The sequence below is a fragment of the Hyalella azteca genome, unplaced genomic scaffold, assembly GCF_000764305.2.
Source record: "Hyalella azteca isolate HAZT.00-mixed unplaced genomic scaffold, Hazt_2.0.2 contig17430, whole genome shotgun sequence".
Lineage (NCBI taxonomy): Eukaryota > Metazoa > Arthropoda > Malacostraca > Amphipoda > Hyalellidae > Hyalella > Hyalella azteca.
Genome location: NW_025947213.1, coordinates 20,883 through 44,704, shown reverse-complemented (window position 1 = coordinate 44,704; position 23,822 = coordinate 20,883). Strand labels below are relative to the sequence as shown.

The 23,822-nt window shown below is 39.0% G+C and overlaps 2 protein-coding genes across 4 annotated transcripts; one reads left to right on the top strand and one right to left on the bottom strand.

Moving 5' to 3' along the window:
* The first annotated feature begins 51 nt into the window (after nucleotides 1–51).
* LOC108667839 (glycine-rich cell wall structural protein 1.8-like) lies at nucleotides 52–1,023 on the top strand. Its single transcript, XM_018154928.1, has one exon. It carries the CDS (start codon nucleotides 52–54, stop codon nucleotides 1,021–1,023), a length of 972 nt encoding a protein of 323 aa, XP_018010417.1.
* Nucleotides 1,024–5,767: 4,744 nt separating this feature from the next.
* On the bottom strand, nucleotides 5,768–23,556 carry LOC108667843 (high-affinity choline transporter 1). 3 transcript variants are annotated; one of them, XM_018154932.2, is made up of 11 exons: nucleotides 22,809–23,556; nucleotides 14,520–14,695; nucleotides 13,649–13,756; nucleotides 13,149–13,304; nucleotides 12,427–12,575; nucleotides 9,409–9,558; nucleotides 8,739–8,868; nucleotides 8,386–8,612; nucleotides 8,113–8,216; nucleotides 7,746–7,913; nucleotides 5,768–7,448 (listed from the first exon to the last, which is right to left on the bottom strand). In XM_018154932.2, exons 2-11 carry the CDS (start codon nucleotides 14,683–14,685, stop codon nucleotides 7,004–7,006), a joined length of 1,803 nt encoding a protein of 600 aa, XP_018010421.1. In that variant the 5' UTR covers nucleotides 14,686–14,695; nucleotides 22,809–23,556; the 3' UTR covers nucleotides 5,768–7,003. The 3 variants fall into 3 exon arrangements, with proteins under 3 accessions (XP_018010421.1, XP_018010422.1, XP_018010424.1); XM_018154933.1 differs by lacking the exons at nucleotides 14,520–14,695; nucleotides 22,809–23,556 and adding an exon at nucleotides 14,468–14,498; XM_018154935.1 differs by lacking the exons at nucleotides 14,520–14,695; nucleotides 22,809–23,556 and adding an exon at nucleotides 14,416–14,432.
* Nucleotides 23,557–23,822: the final 266 nt, after the last annotated feature.

Sequence of the window (23,822 nt, the reverse complement as noted above, 5' to 3'; positions counted from 1 at the left end):
GGAGGCGGCGGAGGAGGTGATGGCTTCAGCAGTTCTTACGCTGTGATTGACATGGGGGGAGTTAAAGGTGGAGGTGGCCACGGCGGAGGCGGACACGGTGGAGGCGGTGGTGGATATGGAGGTGGAGGAGGAGGTCATGGAGGTCATGGTGATGGTGGACACGGAGGAGGACATGGAGGAGGAGGGGGATATGGGGACGGAGGATTCGGTGGAGGAGGTCATGGAGGAGGTCATGGAGGAGAACATGGAGGTCATGGAGGAGGAGGATATGGGGACGGAGGATTTGGTGGAGGAGGTCATGGAGGTCATGGAGGAGAACATGGAAGTCATGGAGGAGGAGGAGGAGGATATGGGGACGGAGGATTTGGCGGGGGAGGTCACGGAGGAAGTGCAATAGGCGGTGGTTATGGGGACGGTGGACATGGAGGTGGATTTGGCGGAGGTGGTGGAGGATATGGTGGAGGCGGTGGTGGAGGATATGGCGTTGAGATGAGCTACGGAGGAGAGGACCATTACGAAGGAACTTATATCGCTCTTGTGCCCGTAGGCAAGGGGGTGATGATGAAAGGTGGTGGCGGCGGAAAGGGAGGAGGAAAGGGTGGAGGAAAAGGAAAAGGAGGTGGATTTATGAGCATGATGTACGGCATGATGGGAGGAGGTAAAGGAAAAGGAGGAGGTAAAGGTGGAGGAGGGAAGGGAAAAGGTGGTGGTGGTGGATACGGTATGATGTCGTACGGTGGCGGTGGTGGTAAAGGTAAAGGTGGTGGCAAAGGAGGAGGTGGTGGTGGAAAAGGAAAAGGTGGTGGTGGTGGTGGAAAAGGAAAAGGTGGTGGAGGTGGTGGATATATTCTCATTGAACAAGGGTATGGTGACCATGGGGGTGGGTATGGTGATGATAGTGGAGGATATGGTGGAGGTGGTGGATACGACGATTACGAGTACGAGTATGATGACGGCTACGGAGGAGGGATGATGGACCAAATAAAGGGCAAGTTCAAAAAGATGATGGGTTGGAGAAGGTAGAACCAAATGCAGCTCAACGCTTCTGTTAAGTTTTTTGTTCTTTGTGAAGACTTTAGTCTATTGTTGCTGACTCTAGATAATATTGTTGTTTTCTGATCTATGATAGTGGCGGAGTGAGATGTTGGTGCCTCTTCGCAGACATTGTTATTGTTCACGCTACTAGCTTCTTGTTTGGAGTGTATAAATAAATAAGCGACTTTTTCGTAATGCCGAAATTCTGTGTCATTTCAATCATTGGCTCGATCTTCCGTGAAAGTTTCCTATTGGAATTTCTGTTGTGTTGGTCCTTTTTGATCGCTTTCGACGATAGCAAGCAATTCAAAGAAAGGGAAATGAAGAGTTAATATAATCGTGAAGCTTTCTATGGTTTTGCTAAATTCTCATAAATTTTGTTTCGCCAATTATTCTCTTCATAACCAAAGAAAATTAGTAACTAATTTTTGGCACTCACGACCACGAACAGCGAAAGATGCAATTGATGAAATTGTTTCCATGATCAACTACTGTTTGTCGGGATGTTCTTCTTCGTACTCCAATTGAAATGTCCTGCTAAAGGCTTAAATATTTAGGGGTGAAGTACCATTGTTTGTAAAACCACTCAGTTCTTGTGTACATATCGTTTCCTCAATCAGTTCCCAGACCCTCAATCAAGATCGTAGTTTGGATTGACCGCTGCTTAACATGCAGCATCCTGCCTACGCCTTGTGCAGCGTCGATAAAAAGAGCCTATATTTGTATGAACGGCGCGCCACATTTAGTGAACCAAATTTCATAATAAAAGTTAATAAGCCTAGTAATACACTCTTTTATTAACATTAATTTTTTTATTGAGGTGGAATCTAGCCAAAATGTGCAAGAAGTGAGAGTATTAGAATAGATTAAAGTAATATTTAACCCTTTGTTCATATCTCTCCTGAATTTCAATGGCGCAACTAATGACAAGCGAGGCCAATAATCAATGTTTGATTCACCAATCATTGATAATAATCACTTTTACTATTAACATTATTACTATTACTATTAACAAGAGCCATTGAGGAACGAATCATGAGCGGAGACGTTAGGATGCATTCCTGTTGGAGTAAACATTTCTATTAAAAACTAACCTATTAAAAAGCTAAATTTTTCATGAAGGATTGAAAATTAATAACAAGTTAGGTCTCCCAGGCAATAATTTATTTGTAATTCTCACTCATCAAGAAACTTTTAGTAGTTAAATGTACAAATTGTATTAGAATCTCAATAGATATGCAACGTTTTCGTGTTTCTTCATTATGTTGTTTCAATCACTTATGTTAGGACAGGGCCACTGAGACTCGAGAAATTTATTCACGGTGCTTGTGAGGTCAAAGCGTTTTCATTTTCAGTTACTTTGAAAGAAAATGAAACGTAAATTTGAGCTCGACTCTAAGTAAGTACCTTTTAAATTTCCAGTAAAGAGAGCAAAATGTAGAAGAAGGAAGCTGTGTTTTGCTTTACTGGTCAATAAAGTAATTGACAGATTACGCGTTACTGCTGGATCCCTGATATAATTATTACTCAGAACGCGTAGCTACTGACTAGCTATTATGCAGTCTTAAATTTGAAAAAAATGTCATACTCGGGCACCAAGATGTTTGTAGTTTATTATCCTGGGACATTATAACAACGAGACTCCCAGAAACACTGGCCAGACGTCACATTATCAACGGACACAGAGATAAGTGCGACAAAACCACTACGCATAACTAACTTCACATATATCGACACTAAGCCTACTCACGGCTATCAATTATTATGTACCTTAATCCTTCAACGAATAAACTTTAAATGGTACAGGGACTTATCATCTCCCTCAACAATGCAATATTTTTTTGTTAAAGTTGAATTCACAATTTTCAACAATAAAGATTTAATAACTATTAACACCAACCAATCTTAGAGAAACCGGTAACCGACCAGCGATCGATAAGAGAAGAGCCAGTCAAAGTGGTTCAGCAGCACGGTAATGGTATCATTGTGTGTAAAATCTATGGTATGGTATGTAATTTTCAGTAATCATGGTGGCCATGACAATACACGAGCCATGTTAGCCATGACAATACACGAGCCATTGTCGCCATGACAATACACGAGCCATGGTAGCCATGACAATACACGAGCCATGATAGCCATGACAATACACGAGCTATGGTAGCCATGACAATACACGAGCCACGACAGTACGTTGTGTTAACCATGGCAGTACCGTAGCACAAACTTCCATTAGAACCGTGCTGCTGAAACGTTTCGATTGACTTCCGCTTCACGCTTTTTTCACGCGTAAAACATACATACAATTTCCTAAGACTCTAACACGAACCTCGACACAGAGCGGACATTACACTTAAGCCAACAGGAGAAAAGGATCTGTACTCTCAGTAGAAGCTTCACCTCGACATGTATGGGCAAAAGAAGCAGGAATATGGTGGGGCTTGGAGTCACTACATTTTACATGGACATGGGCGGGTCAGAAGGGAAAAATAATTAAATTATTTGGGTGTGACGAAAACAATGAGAACTAATTCAATATTCAGTGGAGGAGTTTCAGGATAACATCAGGATACCACTAGCTTATGGCTCTCTAAATTTATTATTATATTGCAACTCTATATCTATTTATTACATGATACACGCTAGAAGCTTCTCAATTACTGACGAAGCAAGTGAAACTAGCATTAAAACAACACTCTCTTATTCTTCTTGAACTTTAAATTACGGAAAATTATCCATATGCTCGAGCGAATATTTTCATCGTAGTATAATAACAAACAAACTAATATGTTTAACAAAACTGAATTTGTACCTAGATTGTTTTAATTTCAAAAAACTTCAAATGTTTTCGAACAGATAACTTCGGTGATAATAATATTTTGAGAATTTTTCAATAATACGTAAATCAATGAATTTGGCCACACCGAAGTTTCATGAATCATGATCGATCAGAACATGGCTGAGCATATGGACAACAATCCTGTCTGTTCTTGTGATCTCCACAGAGACTAGGCGCTCTCTGAACGCGCTTTATTTCTATTCGACGTCAATGAAATCGTCTTAAACTGAGACTTCGTCATAAAATAATTTTGATCTAATTCATACCAGTTTTCAAATCAAAGTTCCATACGTAAACACAAACCGGAAAAAAAATCCAATACTCAATGAAAAACTAATAAAGTATTGTCAATAAACCATGTATGATGTGATCCATTGCGGATGACACCTTGTTGATTATATTGAATAACCAATGGTGAAAATAACAATGAAATTGAGTTTCATTCTATTTGGAAGATAATTTATAGCTCCTTAATTAGACAGTAAATACTTAACGTAACAAATCCCATTCAAGAAATTTCATAGTATTAGTTGTCAGTGCAAAAATCATTTATAGCTAAATTCGTTAGCTTTTGTTACGCTAGCTTCTGTAAAGTACTAATTAGAACACGTTGTAGTCAGCTAGCTTTAACGCCTTCGAGTCTAAAGACTAGAACGTTGGATAGACTAAACACTAGAACTTCTTCTAGTCTACGCACTAGAACGTCTTGTAGTCGACCGACTACTAGAACGTTGGATAGACTAAACACTAGAACTTCTTCTAGTCTACGCACTAGAACGTCTTGTAGTCGACCGACTAGAACGTTTGTAGTCGACCGACTAGAACGTCTTGTAGTCGACCGACTAGAACGTCTTGTAGTCGACCGACTAGAACGTCTTGTAGTCGACCGACTAGAACGTCTTGTAGCCGACCGACTAGTCTAGAACGCCTTGTAGTCGACCTACTAGAACGTCTTGTAGTCGACCGGCTAGAACGTCTTGTAGTCAGCGTGTGGGTGGAGTATTAAAACTACATTGGAACACTAGAAGTCATCTATAGTTTAGGCACTAAAGCATCGAAACTATCAAACAACGACACTCTCAACAATGATGACGTGACAGTGATAACAGGGCTTCTATAGATGCAGCTACATTCATCAACAAGTTTAGTATTCAGTCAACTGGCGCCGATCTATCAGAACATCGAAGCTTTTTCAATTTCCCTGTAACCGATCATGTGAGCAACAACAAGCAAGATAAGACAATAGATGTATCAATTTAAATTTATACTGTTATCGATTTCAAGAAAGAATACTAACAATGTAATTACAAATGCATTGCATGAGAGTGTTAATTCGATTTGAATATTGTGACCAATTGAATCAACTTGGCGGATCAATTTCATTGTTTAAGTTCCAAGCTATTCAAAACGAATCTAATAATTTTGGAATTCAGAAATAATACATGAAAGACGCTACAGTTACGCGTTAAAGTACCATTCATGGACAACACTCAGATCATGTTCAATTAACAAAGACATCTGACACGTAATAACAACAGTTGAGAGAGCACGGTCAACAATATGATGGAACATATCATCCGCACAAACAACCCAACGTATTCTCTACACGCAACATTCAACTTTCTCAACTATGAACATGGATCTTAGAGAGATTCGAAAATGAAATTAAATATACCAATAAACTTGTACGACTCATTCCCATATACTACAAATTGGTGAACAGCCAACCATACTCCTAGGATTTTATGTTGACCGTTTGATAGTACCGGATACTCTGTTTAATATCGGACCATTTAATTTAATGCGCAGGAAAAAATTTCAATCCTTGTTTTCATTGCTGACTTCTAAGTGATAACGTTGAATAATTCGAAAACCTCGAAATATTTTTTTAAAAATTATTTAAAAATTTAGTCCAGTTTCTTCGGATTTGCACAAGGCTCAACAACTACAGCCACACAGCGTGGATGAGGATTGTAAATAAAATCCAGAACATAACCTACGAGGTTTGAGACACACAGGAATTTTAATAATTATATTTTATACAAAAAAATGTATGGGTAATGTCAGGAGTTTGTGTCGGAAGTTATGCACTCTGTGTTCAACATTCAGCGGTCATTCCTAAGAGAGTCTCTATAGAAATGCCTTAGGTCTTACTACAAAAATAAATAGTTCTCACAAAACAAACAATACTCTAAAATATTTTTTACACCATAAACTATGCAAAAATATAGATGTAGGAGTAAGGAGAGGCCTCTGTATTGAAATGCTCTGATACGAACTAATGACAGGATATGTTTTGGTCCTACACACACTATATACAACTTCTTAACGAAAGGAGGGCAAATCAGACGTGGCGACTTATCGTATATACAAGAGTGATATCTTTGTCTGGCCACAGGCAAAAGTGACGTCCTGAATACTTTCATTTAAAGATCGCTGACACCACGCTACTCAACCAATCGTTGCAGATGCTGACGAGCTTACTTTTTTCTCATAGGTTAGATTTATGACCAAGTGAACTTATCAGCTTTAATAATTCTAACGGTCAATAGTATACCTTTCATTAACCTTTCAGTTATAATCGATGTTCTGAAGCACAGGTATCTATAGCTTCAGGTATCTATTATTGGATATTTATATAATTGGAGCTTTGGATCCAGAAGCAGCTGAGCTCAGAGTATTCAGTAAACCCCTTGGGCTGCTGAGGGCGGAAAAGTGCACGATGTGGAATTTTGCTGAACTCTCCGTGAGCGGGGAACTCGATTAGCAGATTGTATGCTAATTTTTCGCATGTCTGGAGACATCGCTTTATCAACCATTACTCATGAATATCTATTGAACCAACTCTTCTATTGAACCAAATATCTCACTCAAAATCTGGAAAAATGCTTTGTAGGCAGCTTTAGTAAATACTGCTTATATACGACTGTCTAAACGCAAGAAAAACTGGTATATAATCTTGTTTAAAAAATAATGTATCTAATGGATTCTATCATAATCTTCGATGAATCAAAATTTAATGTTTCCAATAAATCTTAATTTTTAGATAGGATTGCAAGCATTTCGATTAGTTTAATTTAGAAAATCAATAAACAAATTTGCCGCAGTTGCCAAAGGCTTTCAAATAACTTACAGTTTTGTCTGATCTTGCTTCTTGAGAGGACCCGACTCCGGGGGAGGAGATATCACCTCCCCAACAAGTTTTTTCTTGACCTGCCCCGCCGGAGTGGTGAAGGTTGGGGCTTTGACTTGCAGGGGATCACTCTCCTCCTCGCCCTCAGGCTCAATGCTCAGAGCAGGGTTGATGCGTCCGTTCATTTCATCAGTAGCGCTGTACTTGATCACAGTCTGCGTCATGATCATGTCACCTTCGTGCAGGTCATCAACGCGTAAGGCATCCTCAGGAACGTTGACAATGCATCTAAGTATGTCCCATTTCTGGTGGATCTTACCCGAGTCGAAGAGATGTTGTGTGACCTCAGACACGACGACCAGAGTCACGGCCGACAGGATCATGCTCAGCGTCCGGAATGGGAATAATTGTTCTCCTGTTTCTTCGTCATACCACGGATACCTTGAGAACAAATACAAAAAATGCCCACTCGGTCAATGCTGCAATAAAGTCTCACCAGCTAATATAATTTAGAAAATTTTCACTTGTTTCAGAACTGAAATAAAAAAAAACAATGAAATGTATAACCCATTATAATATTCCCTCTTTTTGCAAGATAAAATTTTACAAATAAACCTGGCAAACAAATATATGAATGAAACCTCTGATTTCATTTAAAATTTTAAAGACCATTTTCCTGTAACATTCGTTCGTTTTGAGTTGGCTTCGTTTATGTCAAGTTTCAAAAACATCACTTACTTAATGACAGCAGGAATGCCAATCATGGCTTCTCCACCCATGGTCCTGAAGAAAATCCCGACGATGTAGGCTGCCAGAGACCCATAGGTGTTGCAGTGGTCTTTGAAATGCACCACCATTAGTAGTTGTGGGAACAAGATCACGTATACGAGGTCAGAAGAAAGGTACCTGTAAACGAGAACCACTTTGATTGAATGAACCTTATTTGCATCTCTTTAACTTGACATTTTTCAATTGTAAAATGTTGCGTATTTCGAATACTATAATTTATTTAACCTTACTTTGATTACAAAATGTTCTCGAGAGCACCCTTTTGGGAGAAGCGACATAAATTGAAACTTTAATTAAAATTTTTGTACAAACTTACCACAGCCCGTAGATGGAAGATATTGTGAGCGCCAGCGTCGTAGCCAGGAAGCCAACTACAAAAATGCCCACCCTCATCACCCACAGAATTTCCGTTTCGCTCGCCTGCAAGAATTGTGGCATAGAGCTAGGAAAATTATCCCCAGTCGTTTGTAGAGATTATTTTTATATAGCTTACGGCTTATCCCTAGGTGCACTATTTTAACGGTAGCTTTGATTCAAATTGTAACTTCCTAATACATGATACATTCAATAATATTGCGACTACGCTTACGTTCTGTCGAAAAATCGACTTCCAGATATTCCTTGCAAACATTGAAGAAGCTGAGAGCACGGATGAATCGGCGGAGCTCATGACAGCCGCGGAGATGGCACCCAGGCCGACAAAGGAGATGTAGCTCGGCGTGAGGTACTGGATGACGATGGGCAGAATCATGGACGTGTGGTTGCTGGAAATGCACTGGGTCGAGGACTCACACTCGAATGCCGTCTCATTCCAGGCTGTAGAATGTGATTTGTGCGACGAGTTAGATAAATTAAAAAATGTAAATTGTATAATGAATGGTTTGAATATTTTATTGATATTAGTGTCACTTATTCCTAAATTTGAAAACAGAACTTTCTTACCTGTCGCTCGAGCGATGGCTCCAATGAAAATAGGCGGGAAAGCCATTATAATGCATCCGAAAGCCGCCACGTATGACAAAATCTGAGCTTTTTGTCCAGACTTGCTCGACAACACGCGCTGGAAGTACACCTGCGAAAAAATTACGAGAGCTGTTCTATCAAACGGTGACCTGACATACAGATCCGGGTACCTGTGCGTGGAATATAATTTTAAAGGTTAATTTTATAAAATATTTTATTCTAACGGGACCTACTTCACCATACCAAAATAAAAAATTATCTGCCAGATTTTGACCAAAAGCATTGTAGTACTTTTGACCCTATCTCACATCAATTTCAAGTTCACGTACAAAAAGCAATTTTTTTGAAGCATCAAAATCAGTTTTGTTGAAAACGCTTTTGAAACATTTAAACTCGCATAAAACTACGCTCCTAGAGATAAATGGCAGCCGCTATAATTCCATGGTGTGTGCACTGTCAGGGGCACTTTTTAAGTTAAAATTCTCTCACACTATTCACATAACGTAATCGCATCCATTTCTCACGGATTTTTCAGAAATTCTCATAACATTATCGCATCCATTTCTCATGGATTTCTCAGCAATACTCATAACACTATTGCATCGATAAAAACGATAAACAAATAATCAAATTCCAGTCCCTGTATTACCTGCCACGGAATGCCCCCGAATATAAGCAGCAGGCAGTAGTCCGTGTAGAGGCCCCACTGCCGGAGGGGCACAGAGCCTATCCAGTCTGTGTTGGCCGGCATCACGTCGCCCACGGCCTCGTGGTTCCAGGCGAACGGAATGCACAGCCACTACACGCCACCAAAAATGAAAAATGAGTTAAACTGGTGGAAATTTGAATCTTTTCGAGAGAACTTAAATAGATGTTCGAAAGCAGCGAGCCTAGCCAGAGGCGTGCAAATTCTCTCGCTCTGCTGGCGTGGGTGGCGCGCTCGTGTCCAACAAACCAGGTGAGAGCAGCAGCAGCCGCACAGCAACCGCTGCTGCTGCTGCTGCTGCTGCTGCTGCTGCTGCTGCTGCTGGTCGATAATCATGATCACGTCATAACCCACACTCATGCCCCACTGCCTCTCCACCTGACATTGGCTACCGACTTGATCTTCACTTCACAGCTTCTACACACGCTACACTCTCATCGAACAATTTATGCGCGTGAAGAATCGAGCATTTTATGACTCGTGGTATTTGATACCAAATGTATTATTAGAACATTGAAGTGTTTGTAAGACTCACCAGTTGAACAGCAAAAATATACATAGTCATTCTCATGTTTATCATGAGAAAATAAAAATCATGAGCCTCGAAGTGTACCTTTTTGTTAATCCATTTTTGTCTTTAGCCATAAAAAATCAGAGCGGTTCCCTACGTCCCTGCTAAGGACGAGCAGCGAAAACGTCGTGCATGAATAAGACCTCGTTTGTAGCGATTCGGCATGGCAATAATGAAAGCTTTATCTTGAATAATAAAGCAAATTAACTTAAATCTACGCCATGACATTCGAGTGCGTAGAACAGAAAACATTTTTGTCTGTAAACTCGAAGGCGTTTAAGGTAGCAGACTACAAGACGTTCTAGTGTACCCTAACGATCCTGTTAGATAATTCTTGTTGAAAGATCTGGGACCATTATTTTAATACCTAACGTATGCGATCGACATATTATCATTGGCACGAGAATCGATCAAACCTTATCGAAAGAGTGACGCATTGGAATCTATGCACAATTACGAGTACGTATAATAAAAAGACCAATTGATTTTTTGACACAAGATCAACTTGGATCAACACAATTTGAAATTTCTTTTCATATACAATCCAATATTCTTTGAGAAATCTAGATTAATTTATGTCTATCGATTTATTCAGAATATCAGACTTCGCTTGCATTTACTAGCAAATTGGGAGCGGCGGGCTCGGTAATTTCTATTTCAAGTGAAGTTGCTGCAAATAGCATGAGACCAAACATTCAAACAAGCTCGGTAATTTCTGTTTTCATTGAAGTTGCTGCGAATATTGCGAGATCAAACATTTAAACAAGCTCGGTAATTTCGGTTTTCATTGAAGTTGCTGCTAATATTGCAAGCTCAAACATGCAATCAGGCTCAGTAATTTCGGTTTTCACGGAATTTGCTGCGAATATTGCGAGATCAAACAGTCAAGCAGGCTCAGTAATTTCAGTTTTCAGTGAAGTTGCTGCGAATATTTCGAGATCAAATACGGAAATAAATCTGAAATTGGTACAAAAGATGTACCTGATCTCATTATTGATGGCATACCGCGCTAGCTGACGAGTACGGCGGACCAAACAGTTCGTGAGGTTCCCACTGTGGCATTTATCGCCCGTCCCCGAATGTGATTTTTGTCACGTACCGACCCGGAGTTGAGAGCTATGTTTGGGCTCATAAATTTCCTCATTTTGCCCCGTGCAGCTGCTAAGAATTCAGGGAAAATCGTACAGTTATTCCAATAATATCTCAAATAGGATGGTCGTCCTGCGCATTTTATTTTTACAACGATGTCTTGATTCAGAATATGGCTTATTCCTCTTTTATCTGGCGACTTTTGCGCTGGATAGAAATCCAACCAGCGTTAAAGAAGAACATGATCTTTCCTAATCAAAGAATTATTTACTACATTTATCGGTGGTAATTTAGGCAATGAATCGAGCATCGAATACTGAATAACTCAAGAAAAAACGAAGATCTACTTTGGTGACCAAAACAAATGAGATATTCTCTTTCTTACGTTATTGAATGGAAAACCTACGAAATAAAACATTGACCTGAAATCTTAATGATGGCAAAAATGCCCTTTCTGTGGAACGAACCAACAGCTCACAATGTCAGCTTTCTATCGATTACTGCCGATAACTGTTGATGGACACCGGAAGTATTGACAGTTCGGTGCTGCTTCCGAAATAAATTTGACCATATCATATATTGTTATGAATCGTTCTATTATTATAGGGATAGATTGAAGGTACCAGTTTCGCAGTGAGGTGAACACAGTGAGACCTTCGAGTTTTTATCGCACACTGCTGCTTTAATGATATGAATGTATGATAACCCTCTTTTGAAGGAACTGTGGCGTGAATTTCAGAAATCAGAATAAAATATATCTGTTCTAATCGTAAAATTACTTCGAATTTATTTCACTGGACCTTTAATAATTATTCAGCGTAATCAAACTTTTAATTATTCCGCTGAGTGATTAACAATTTTGTATTTTATTCATTTTAATGAAACGACTGATAATTTATTGAACAATTAAATTTTAAAGCAAACCAATTATTTAGCAACTACAATCCAATCTAATCGTTGAATACAAAGTAAGCATTTTAAGTCAGCAAACAGGCCAAGTAATACAACTCACGAGACCCAGACTTACAGAGCAATAGGTGCTTATGCACGAGGAAAGTATTAGCCAATTATACTTGCGGCAAGTAATTTTTTACTTCGAACATAAGGCTAATTTTTTGCATTTTCAGCCATAATTTTTTGATAATTTTGATAACGTTGAATGCGTTGAATCCAAAAAATAAATTTATAATTTTTCTCCCAATTTTTACCCGAAATTTGAACTGTAATATACTAGCCGTTACAACTATCTGCTAATATTTTCCCAATGTATAAGCATCTAAATGTATACGAGCGCCACTCACGAGTCCCACGAAGATGCAGCCCAGCTGCACGACGTCCGTGTAGGCGACCGCGTACAGGCCCCCGAAGAGGGTGTAGCCTACCGCGATGCAGGCCGACAAGATCACGGCCCCCTCGATGTCCACGTTCAGGATGACGGACAGTGTCGCTCCTATAGCAAGATTTGGAGGACAAACTTCTTAGTTTCCTACAAATTGTATTAAGTTAAGTTATTTGCTTAATTTTTATCTGATATAGGAGAAAGTATCGTGCGTGTAAGTCCACTAGCACCTTCGACAAGAACATTAAAAATTATAAACAGCAAGCTTCTTACAGGTAGGAAACACGTAACAATTTTTAATTTCGCATACCGATTGCCTCAGCTTCAGGATGATTATTAAGATTACGGAATAAAATGGATTTATGTATCATCAGAATTCACTGTTAAATAACTCGTTTACCCAAGTATTGTTCCAATTTCATCAAACCGCTTAGCAAATAAAACACAGACGTTTTTGTTATCTTATTCTTACTTAAAATTTATAATTTATTATCTGGCGTTATTTTTTATTAAATTTCCCTTCCTAAACTTTTCATGCGCAATTACAATCTCTTTACATGAATTCCAGGTTATTTGAAAGCTAGGAGAACATATGAGACCTTCTAGCAAAGATTACTAAAATCTTATGATGATAACTACAATGTTTCTTATAATCTCATTTTCTGTTTCGTAAACACAACTTACCTAAGGCCCCAAGGATGGCGGCGGACCAGAAGACCTCCCCACAGAGGGCAGGCAGGAACAGTAAGCCCCCCATCCGCTCCCCGAACTTGTCTTGGAAGGGGTCCAGCATGGTGACGTAGCCCTCCGTGCGCATCTTGTTCGCGAACAGCACTCCACCTACAATAGTGAAAAACAAACCTCACTCAGATATAAATGAACAGTTCTCCTTCCACTCACTATACAAATATTTATTATTCAACAGTCACTGTCCATTGGCAAAGAAAGGTCAATATCACAAGCATAATTTGCCCCCTGGTATTTACAGCGTAAGGACAAAACTAACCAACACAGCAAAACTTGCCAAACGTGAACTTAGGCTTCTGCATCCACTTGAAAATGGCAATGAATTTTTTCAAGGTCACCCTCGTGTTGATTTATTAAATTTAGATGACTAAGAAAACTTCCCTAGACTCAATTTTTTCTGTTGAGAGACAATCATTGAAAAATGTCCTGCCACTGACCAAGGACGAGGGAGAGAGCGTAGCCGAAAGGCGCCTGACACCAGATGAGTCCTGTGTCGTAGACCGCCTCTGCCGTGCCGTTGATATAGCCGCCTCCCACCCATGTAGCTGTAGCACCCACAAGTTCTTATTAATACTTAACGTAGCTGTAGCACCACAAGCTCTTATCAATACTCAACGTAGCTGTAGCACCACAAGCTCTTATCAACCACTGACATAAAATAAAATATGTCGTAAGACTTTTCATATGTTACCGTTGTAGTAGAAGTTTGTTACATCAATTTAAATAAATTCATAACCAATTATTTTCTGTTTCCTGCCATAGTACGTATACCGACGGTATACGATATAAATTAATAAAAAATATACTTAAATTTTCATTGGGAACAATATTATAAAGCATTTTTCTATTTATTATTGGTTGTTTCAAAATTGCCAAATCTAAAAATCAAGATATAGAAATTATTTAGTTATAAGATTAATTTCGATCTAAAAAGCAAAACTGACCGGCCATTGTGAACATCCCGACAAAGACGCCGATGTTACAACTGAGACTGACCCGTCATAGTGAATATCCCGACAAAGACGCCGATGTTACAACTGAAACTGACCCGTCATAGTGAATATCCCGACGAAGACGCCGATGTTACAACTGAAACTGACCCGTCATAGTGAATATCCCTATGAAGACGCCTATGTTACAACTGAGACTGGCCCGTCATAGTGAATATCCCGATGAAGACGCCTATGTTACAACTGAGACTGACCCGTCATAGTGAATATACCGACGAAAACGCCGATGTTACAACTGAGACTGACCCGTCATAGTGAATATACCGACGAAGACGCCGATGTTACAACGGAGACTGACCCGTCATAGTGAATATACCGACGAAGACGCCGATGTTCCTGCCGGCCAGCATTACGTCCTCAGAATCATCCTCCCCTGGGGGCTGTTTCTTGGCCGCCCAGATGCCCACGCCCAGGATGACGAGGTAGAACAGAATGATCGAAATGACGCCGCCGATGTTGAACATCCTGGCGGTTCTGCCGGAGACAGAAGAAAAGGAATTAGAGTAAATTGTTCTGCTGTCCATGATTATTCGCGACGCAACGAGGTAGAACAAAATAATCGAAATGACGCCGCCTATGTTGAAGGAGACAGAAGAAAAAGAATTAAAGTGAGATTGTTCTGCTATCAAAGATTCTTTGCGACGCATATAATCAGAAAAACATAGAAGGTGAAACTTGTATAGAACATTCAACAGCTTGCTGGAGTGAGGCCGCGAGCTTTCGTTCGTTTCACAGTTTGTGGACCATGTGAGAAATATACCATACAAAAATCTGTGTTATGTTAAAGGCAATTAATGTTTTTAGTCGGCTATTGAACGATTGAACATGCAAAAAAATTTATGAAAAGATCAATGTTTCATATATAAAATTTAAACAAAAGCTAATATTCACCTTTTGTTTAAAAATATTAAAGTAATTTATTTTAACTGTCTATTGATTGAAAGTCTGTCAGTATCAAGGGCCGAATTCTACGGATATTTTCAAACCGAACAAAATTATTTAGTTCGACAGCGCAGCAACGCCGAAACGCAAAAAAACATAATCGCATTTCGAAGAAATTAAAAAAATCATAAGAATTAATTAACTTATGCTGCTCAGCGTAATTTGCGAATAAAAGCACTAATGAGCGTTACATTGCAACATAAGCATGTACAGTACTTGTAATTCATTTAACATTGCATGTTTTGCTGCATGAATTTTTTGCTGCACAACTTTTGCTGCATTGCATTTTTTGCTGTACAATTTAACCTCTACGCAAATATGTTTTGATTTATCTCAACAATTCTATAAACATTATGTTCGCAAGCCCATCAAATATCTATAACATCTTTATCTTCTAATACTCAAATGATTACATCTTTTAACATTATTCAGCGACTCAAATAAAACCTCCTAAAACCAATACAGATTCAACACCAGTACAATTACTGCTTCCTTGTCCTCCTCAGGCCGGCTGTGCAAGCCATGCGATCTGTCGAGCAAATTGCCGCGTCCGTATCAATCCTACGCGGCATCCCCGGCACATTCCGGAGCTGAGGAGAGCTATACGGGGTGCGAATTTATTCGGTTCACGAGATCCGACGATTCATTAGAAGCTGCCAAAAGAAATGCTTCTTTGGATTATCGTTGATTACAAGAATAGGAAGTATTTCACATTACTAAATGAAGTTGATGTCGATCTTTGATATTCAATCAATCTTACAGTTGATTGTGGTATTTTAAAGCCTGAATCCTCATTCAGGTCATCCTGCAGTCTCAGGCAGTTTCTTCCCCAGCAGCCACTGAATAGTTAAATTCAATGGTAAGTAATCGCTTTCGACTTCACTACCGGGTCATTTATAAATTTTTTAGATGATTAATTCTTTCGCAAGCAATAATCCTAATTTTTTCACGTTCGAAACTAGTGTTTATGTTTGGCATAATACTTAAATCGGTGATTTCGGCGCTAAACTGTAATAATTCATTCATTTTTATATATACATATTTTTTGTTTCATGAGAGTATGGCATGTAGGTCACTGCGCTTATTTTAAATGCACTATAATAATACTGCAAACAAACTGAAATCGATTATTCCTCCTACAATAAATAAGTATTCTGCTCCTTGTGCTCAAAAACCCATGCAACTCTATTAAGGTCTGGGAGAAAGTTGAAGCTAAAAAGTTGCCCTTATCAGAATGGTTTCAAGTGGATGTAAATAGACTCTTTCAAATCTATTAAAAACACCGAACTTATCCCATTATGGGTGTGAAATCAACGTTATCAATATATGCCGACTAAACCTATTTTTATAACCTGTCTATGCCTGTAGCTTAAGTTTCCTTTAGGCAAGTAACACGTGCTTCATCGTCTGAATATTTTGAGCGTAGCCTCTGATACGGAGCCGTATTTCCCGAGCATCTTGATGCAAGCCTCGGCGCTCAGCGGTGTCTCATTATTTCCTTACTTCAATCATGCGCTAATGCGACGTAGGCCCTGGAGGCAACCTGTCATATTAAGCGATCGAGCCCACGGGCTCCATCGAATCAACAGGGAATTTCGTTTTATTCTATCGTACATTCGCAGAAGAGACAATAATAGCGAAAATATTATATATCATTAGCAATTATTAGATGTTTCTCACATATGATATGGCGTGATATATATCCAGAGAATTGTGTTGACCTATTCAATACAGAAACTCAAATTTAATTAAGGGAAGCGTCAGAACGCATCGTGCGAGTTCATTGGACTTCGGAATTTCTGAAAATATAACCAAACTGCCAGTCTACTGTCTATCTACTTTAAGCTTCGTGTACCTCCCACACCCTTACCTCTACCGCCCTCCGCTGGACACACCCTTGTTCCACTGACCCACAGACATCCACCGCAGTTGCACCATACCTCACCTTGAAACACTTTTTCAGGCCAGTAGACACTAGCACTGCTCACAACATGTTCGTTATCCCAAAGATCATATATTAGTTATTTCATTTGACTTTCGAATGGGTTCTTGGTGTACCTTAATCATCATCTCTTTCCTTTCACCTTCATTTGCGACGCATCGTGCTGCCTCGTCTAATATTGTTCTTGCTACCATTGTATCAGCCGCTCTCGTCTGCCAATCCAAGTGTCAACCGAGAGCCGCAGGTCGATAAGCCTCAGCTATCGACAGCTCCCGAATGCCGTGCAATTCTGCAGCGGATGGCCGGAGAGCTGTGTACGTCCGGCCGAAAACAAAAGTTAGGCGCAATTTATTCTTCGGACGTTGCAAGTCTTCACCTCGTCACCAAAACATTTTCTCAAACTTATTGGACTATTCTTGAATGTTATTAGTATTTAAATAGAGCAAAGATTGAGTACGTAGGAATATTAATTTTGCTCATTGTACTTTTCAACAGAATTAAATGATTTAAGCCTGGGTATATTATAAAGACGATTGCAATAAGTTTATATTCAACTTGAACTTCCTTTCGATTCAACTGTAGCAGCTATACTACTTGGAAACTTCTTTCTGTCGCAAAAATTTCTTGCACAACTGATGCAATTTGTTCAACGCCAAACATCATGTTACCTTTAAATTAAATTTTTAACAGCAATGGAAAACAATTGAATAAATTAGTGGATTCAATTAATTAGATCATTTATATTTAAAATAAGAGCAATAAATAGAAATGAAACAAAAAGTTCAAGAGGTAACGCTGCTCCTTGATTCAATTTTAATGAACTAAGCAACATAACTGAGAATATTCGAGAACTTAAATTCTGGTTGCAAATACCGTATACTTTTCACGTGAAAATTCGTTACTACTCTCTTTGCTCGGCACAACCCTTTAGATTGTATGTGAGACTTATATGGCGAGGCTAATATAGCAAGCAAGCTTAGCAGCTTAACGTGGCATAACAGGTCAACCTGAATATAAATATGACCCAGAGTTGCATGTTAACAAGCAGTAAGCTTACCTGGCGTTGCTCGTATAATAAACTTTAAAGGACTGGCTCATGCTTACATTTGAAACTTCTATAAGTCGAGCATTGGCGGAATTACAACTCACTATTTAAAAAAATCAAAGTTATTCCTACTAATTATTAGGAATAACTTATTATTATTATTATTCCTATTAATATTATTATTCCTAATAATTGAAAAGAAGCCTTTCATTGTGGTTTACAGGATTCCAAATCCGAGCACCAATCGACAGAGGAGTGAAGGATATTTGATTGTCTCGATAATTCTACGGAAAAGCTTCGATACGCACACAATCAAATAAAGTTAGTTAAATATAGATATTTAATGATTGCGGTCTGATTGGTTAGTACATATTCAATATTATATTAGTTTTATTGCAAATATATATATATGTCATCCATGATCAGATTCTACTTGAATTGAAAAATACAAATTTATTGGAAGGTGTCTGTGACTCTAATATGTAGTAACGAGTGGCCGAGCCGAGCCCTAAGGTGTCAAGTGACATTAGCCAATATATTGACCAGACTCTCTCCGACGCCGGCACGCGATATTCCGTTTTTTGATATACTTTATTTTATATCGAAATTGTCTTATGTCCGACAGTGCATTACTCAAGCCTGTCGCAATGTTTGTTCCCCGTGTATTCATAATTATCACAATGATAATAATTTGACAATTAATAAAGACAATAAGCCCTAAAATTTTTTAATCGATTAAGGTGCAAGCTTTAGATGCTGCCAAATTGAATTGTGCATAGGCAGGCACCATAGAAAAATATTGGATTTTGTTAAATTTGTGAAATAAAAATGTTTGGGTACGTATTCAGATATGAACATGATATACTGATTTTTTACTCATTAGCTGATATTTTAATCTCATTTAAAATCATATTAAGTATTTTCTTATAGTGGCGTCGTATTCCAACAAATAACCCATCAAGTCGCTATTGCTGAAATAAAAGCATTCGATCTGGTTTTGCGTTAACAAATTTCGCCCCAACATTACAAACAAATACAAATCGAAGGCGTCCTATATTGTGCAAATTAATTACGATATCTAACAACTGCTTCCATAGTCATGCTGGTTTTTGTTGTTCTAAGACTTAAATATTTTCGAAAGTTTTTTCCACAAATGAATTGGAATAATCGAAATAGCGACCATCAGATAACGTTTTGCAAAAATTTCATCTTAAGCTTGAAAACACTGGTGAACTTTGAATTTGTGTTTTTACATTTTTTCTGTTTACCTACAATTCGGCTAAATTTTTCAACTCATTCTCTTCAAAATCCAACTAAACTTCCCTCGCTAAAATAATCCAAAGGTCAGCTCTCTCATTATAACCTCCCCACCACCCGGTGACTCTGAGTACCGGTAAATCACAGCTGCTCCAGCCATGCATCACTGTAAGCCCTCAGCGCTAAGGCATTCCTGTAATATTGATCTCCAGTGTAGCGCTGCGCCCCGGTCGTGAGGGCACGCTAGTTACGGCAGAGTGTTGAACTTTATCCCATGAAGCGCGATAAAATAATTCTTTGTTAGAAGTGAATTATAACTCACACAAATTGAACGCACAACTGAAATTTGTTTCATTTACTGACAGGACAGAGCTAAACTTGTCGATAGGAAAAATCAGACATGATAGTCAATAAAGATTAAAATTATAAGATGAACTATAAAAAATCCCGTCCTGTGAAAAAACATCCTTGGACAAACGTTACATCTTCCCATTTGTTTTGATCACCGCTGAAGTTTTGCGCCATCCATCGCGTCGCTTGACAAACAGTCGCTATCACTCGTGAAATTCGGCTGCAGAAAAGAAGAGCCATCAGCACGGACTAAATTCGGATGCAATGTTTAGTGAGCCACATATGAGACCGCAAACACGATGATTGTTTGCATTTCTAACAACTATGAAAAAAGGCCATTGTGACAATGCTAGTTTATTTGTCAAAAATTAATTTCTAATACCATTTTCAATCAGTAATTTATGCAGGATAAAATAATTACTATGTAGTGTCCACACCCTCCGTTATATAAACGTTAAATTTAAATGGGAAACATCGAGTAAATGAAGGATAACGAGTAATTTTGATGGACACCTCTCAAATATTCCTTTTTGATTTCCAATTTTCTCTCTGTAAAGAATTTCTGCCATGAATAGTGCATTCCATAAGCTGCTAATGAAGAAAATAATCATCGTAAGTCAAGTTTTACAAACGGTATCGAGATGATAGTTCAAAACTAATTCTTATTTTTAACAGTAAATTACTTGTAAAAGTTCCCTAGAATCAATTTCTATAACACAATTGAATTCTTTCTTAAATTAAGAATTAACGAATAACTATTTTCAACTTCCAATTATATTCAAATTTATTATGCTTTTTTGGGGATAACTACTTTAATTGTGCTATGAATATGTACGATACATTGAGTGTGAACGAACCCTCACAGCGTGCGTGACCACGGCCCTCTCCAGGCTCCACCCCGCGTGACGTCATAGGTCTAATCCTAGGCTTGTTCCTGCCGTACATAAACAGATAATCGAACCCCAGCACGCTTACATGAATGGGTTGAGATCACGAACTGTGGAGGCTGCTTTACTTGTGACGGGGCAAGAGTGCTTGTCCATATTTAGCCTCAATGGGTTTTCGTGATAATTTAAAAAAACTGCGCGATTGAAATGCCGCAGAAGTCCCCCCGGTATGTTGATTAATTGGATTCATCGTAATGTTCGTAATCAAGAGGCGGACGAGCGAAGCTTTTCTTAGCTTAATTACTTGATTCCGTTACTAGCTCAAGTGAAAAAGTTATAAAGATATAAAAAAAATTTAGCGATTATGAATATGAAGCAAAAAGATGGTATGGATAGCCATGCAAAGCCATAAAGTAAGTAGCCCAACTTAATTCTCTCATTCTTGTGTTCGATTTTCAATAATTCAACCCAATCAATCAGAGGCTGGTCATACTATACTGCAACGTATAGTCAAAGTCTAATAAATATAACTCAGTACTCACTGCAGTGAGTGACAGAGAGCGCATTTTCTCGTCCGTCCGTCCGTGAAGTCACGGACAGACAGACGGACAGACGGACGGACGGACGGGCAGACACGACAAGCAAAATAGCGCCTTTTTCATATATGAGAAAATGCGCTAAGAATAGTCTAGGTATAAAAATTTTTATCTCTTGGACTAAAAGTCGGAAGAAAAGATTTCAATTTATCAACGACATAAGAAAAGACGTAAAGCCTATGAGCCATAAAATAAGGCACGCTGAAGAGAAGACACGACAGCCGCTCAGCTGCTGATGACCTTCACAAGCAACGATCTGTTCGCGGTCCTCGCAGCAGCTTCCAGATACTAGCTGGAAATGTTAAGTTAGAGAAGCATAGTAGTAAACTAAGTATTTTAGTAGTAAACTTTGCATTATAGCTGATTCACAGAATAAATTGTTCAAACATCGCATTATCTATCACATCATATTAGTATAGTCCTGCCCCGGACTCAGATATAATTACGATCCTATCAATCAATGTAAGACATCAACGTTCGTATCGTGACTGTTAGTACTGACTATATTAACTGCAGCATGAAGTGTTCCAACAGTTTGGACTGCAGACTCGAAGTTCTAAACCTTATACCTCTATAAAATAAAGTAGAATAAAATAATATTCGAGTGAAAGTAGCATTCACTTCCGTAATAACTGTCACTTGTGCACTGGATACTGATAAATGACCTATCAGAAATGAGTGACGTCATGCTTCCCACGGAAAATATGTATTTAATATAGAACCTCTTATATTTAGAATCGAAAAGATATATGTATGACCGATCGCCATTGAAACAAATTCTAGTGCTACTTCATCCTTGCAAATAGTTAGTATTCCATGAGTAGGTTGAAATTAACAACAGCTGTACAGGTACTGAGGCACCCGATATCAAAATAGCGCTGAGTCTGAATCCTAAAAAATCATCTCATAATAAGATAAATTGACGAATAACATTATTTCGTTCGTCAAAAAATTCGATCCACTGATGGAAGAGCTTCAGCGAAGCAATAAACGACAATATATAAGATCAACAGTTACTTAACTGCTTATAAATTCTTTGTGTGGATATTAATGGGAAAATTTGAAATGTTTTATTATCCTACTATTAACTATATAATAACGACTTGAAAAAACTCAAAGTCACGTATATAAAACCAAGTCTCGGTGCTCAGTGCCACTTATCCGACAGTTGTATTTTCACTACACACAATACGACAAATGTGAACTAAAACAAAGCGGAACTAAACGTGCCCTAGGTAATATGGTGTTTTTTTGCCTCACTTGGCAATCAAATATTTTTCGATATAAACACGTTTGAGATTGTAAAATGAAATAAAAACAGATGAGACTGTTTTCTTTACAATGCAAGTTATACTCTGTCATTCATTTTGATTGAACTCATGTTGAATTGATGTACCGTTTGAGACTTGATTTACCTCTCCCTTTGAACTTTACTTGCAGCCTATTATTCGATAATAGTTTTCAAGGTCCCATTCCAAGAAGAGAACTAAAAGCAAAATTTTAAGCCAGGGAAATATTATCGCAGTAGAGTCAGATTAAAAGAGGCATCTAAAGTATAAGTCCTTACCTGTAATTACTTTCCTAGGATAAAAAATTCGTTTCCTGCTTAGGTTCACTGTTCACAAAGAAGCTTCAAAATTTTTCGTCAACTTGCTTGCCTCCTTGACTCTCCTTAGTCAAATTCGGCGACACAATAGGATCACTTGAGGTAGAAATTCTGGCTTTCGAAGCAACGGCACTCGGTCTATAGTGGCAAGGAAGACCTCAAAATACGGAGGCGAAACTATAAGCGGTGTACAAGGCTGTGAAATTAACTCAAAATATTTCTCGAGTAAAGGAGTTGTGAAAGAAGACGCAGCGGCTGAAGAGAAGCGGGAAGACTTTGGGTGGATTGTGGATTCAGTAGCAACCGCAGCAGTCGCCCCAGCGAAGAGAAGTCTTCTTACTAGGGGTGTTTTTGAGTCGAAAGCCTAGACCACACATTGACGCTTTGTTTGTGTATGAGCGTTCCTTGTTGGACCGCCCGCACTGAATTCTACCATGACACCAGCAGGCTGGGATGCCCACGCTCAAATGCACCTCTCACGAAGGAGGGTAGAAAACCTCTAGAGGTCCCACACGGTTTCTACCAACACTTTGGGTAGATCAACGTACACTCAAACGGCACTCACGAACGATCACCACTGATATTGGAACGATTTTATGGTTTACGACCGTCAACGAGGCTGCACAATGCAGACGAATACTGTCTGAATGGTCGTGGACCGAGCCTCAATGAAGAAGACCTAATGTTGGGGAGCAGCAACGAAGCTAGCGCCGTGTGGTGGCGTCGGGACCAAGTAGAGCGTCGCTCAGGTGGTGCTGAAGGTCGGCCTCACTCCTCCCTGACCTCTTCCTGACACAGGGATCGTTACTCGCTACAGCTACCCCACCCAGCGCTGGCCCTACCACACCCTAGCGCGACTCACATTTTGTCTAACTACATTAATAAGAGCTTTTTTAGCGCATGAGAGTGTTTAAAATGACGGAGGATTGTATTTTTATATCACAGTCACTGATATGCAGACTTGCCGTGATTATC

What these genes read in the sequence shown, in the direction of transcription:
- LOC108667839 (XM_018154928.1), top strand. Translation starts at nt 52, where the DNA reads ATGGGGGGAGTTAAAGGTGGAGGTGGCCACGGCGGAGGCGGACACGGT.
- LOC108667843 (XM_018154932.2), bottom strand. Translation starts at nt 14,685, where the DNA reads ATGTTCAACATCGGCGGCGTCATTTCGATCATTCTGTTCTACCTCGTC. An exon ending in CGCCATCCTTGGGGCCTTAG is followed by an intron (nt 12,576 to 13,148) that starts GTAAGTTGTGTT and finishes ATCTTGCTATAG; the next exon opens with GAGCGACACTGTCCGTCATC. An exon ending in TCGGGGGCATTCCGTGGCAG is followed by an intron (nt 8,869 to 9,408) that starts GTAATACAGGGA and finishes ATTTTTTCGCAG; the next exon opens with GTGTACTTCCAGCGCGTGTT.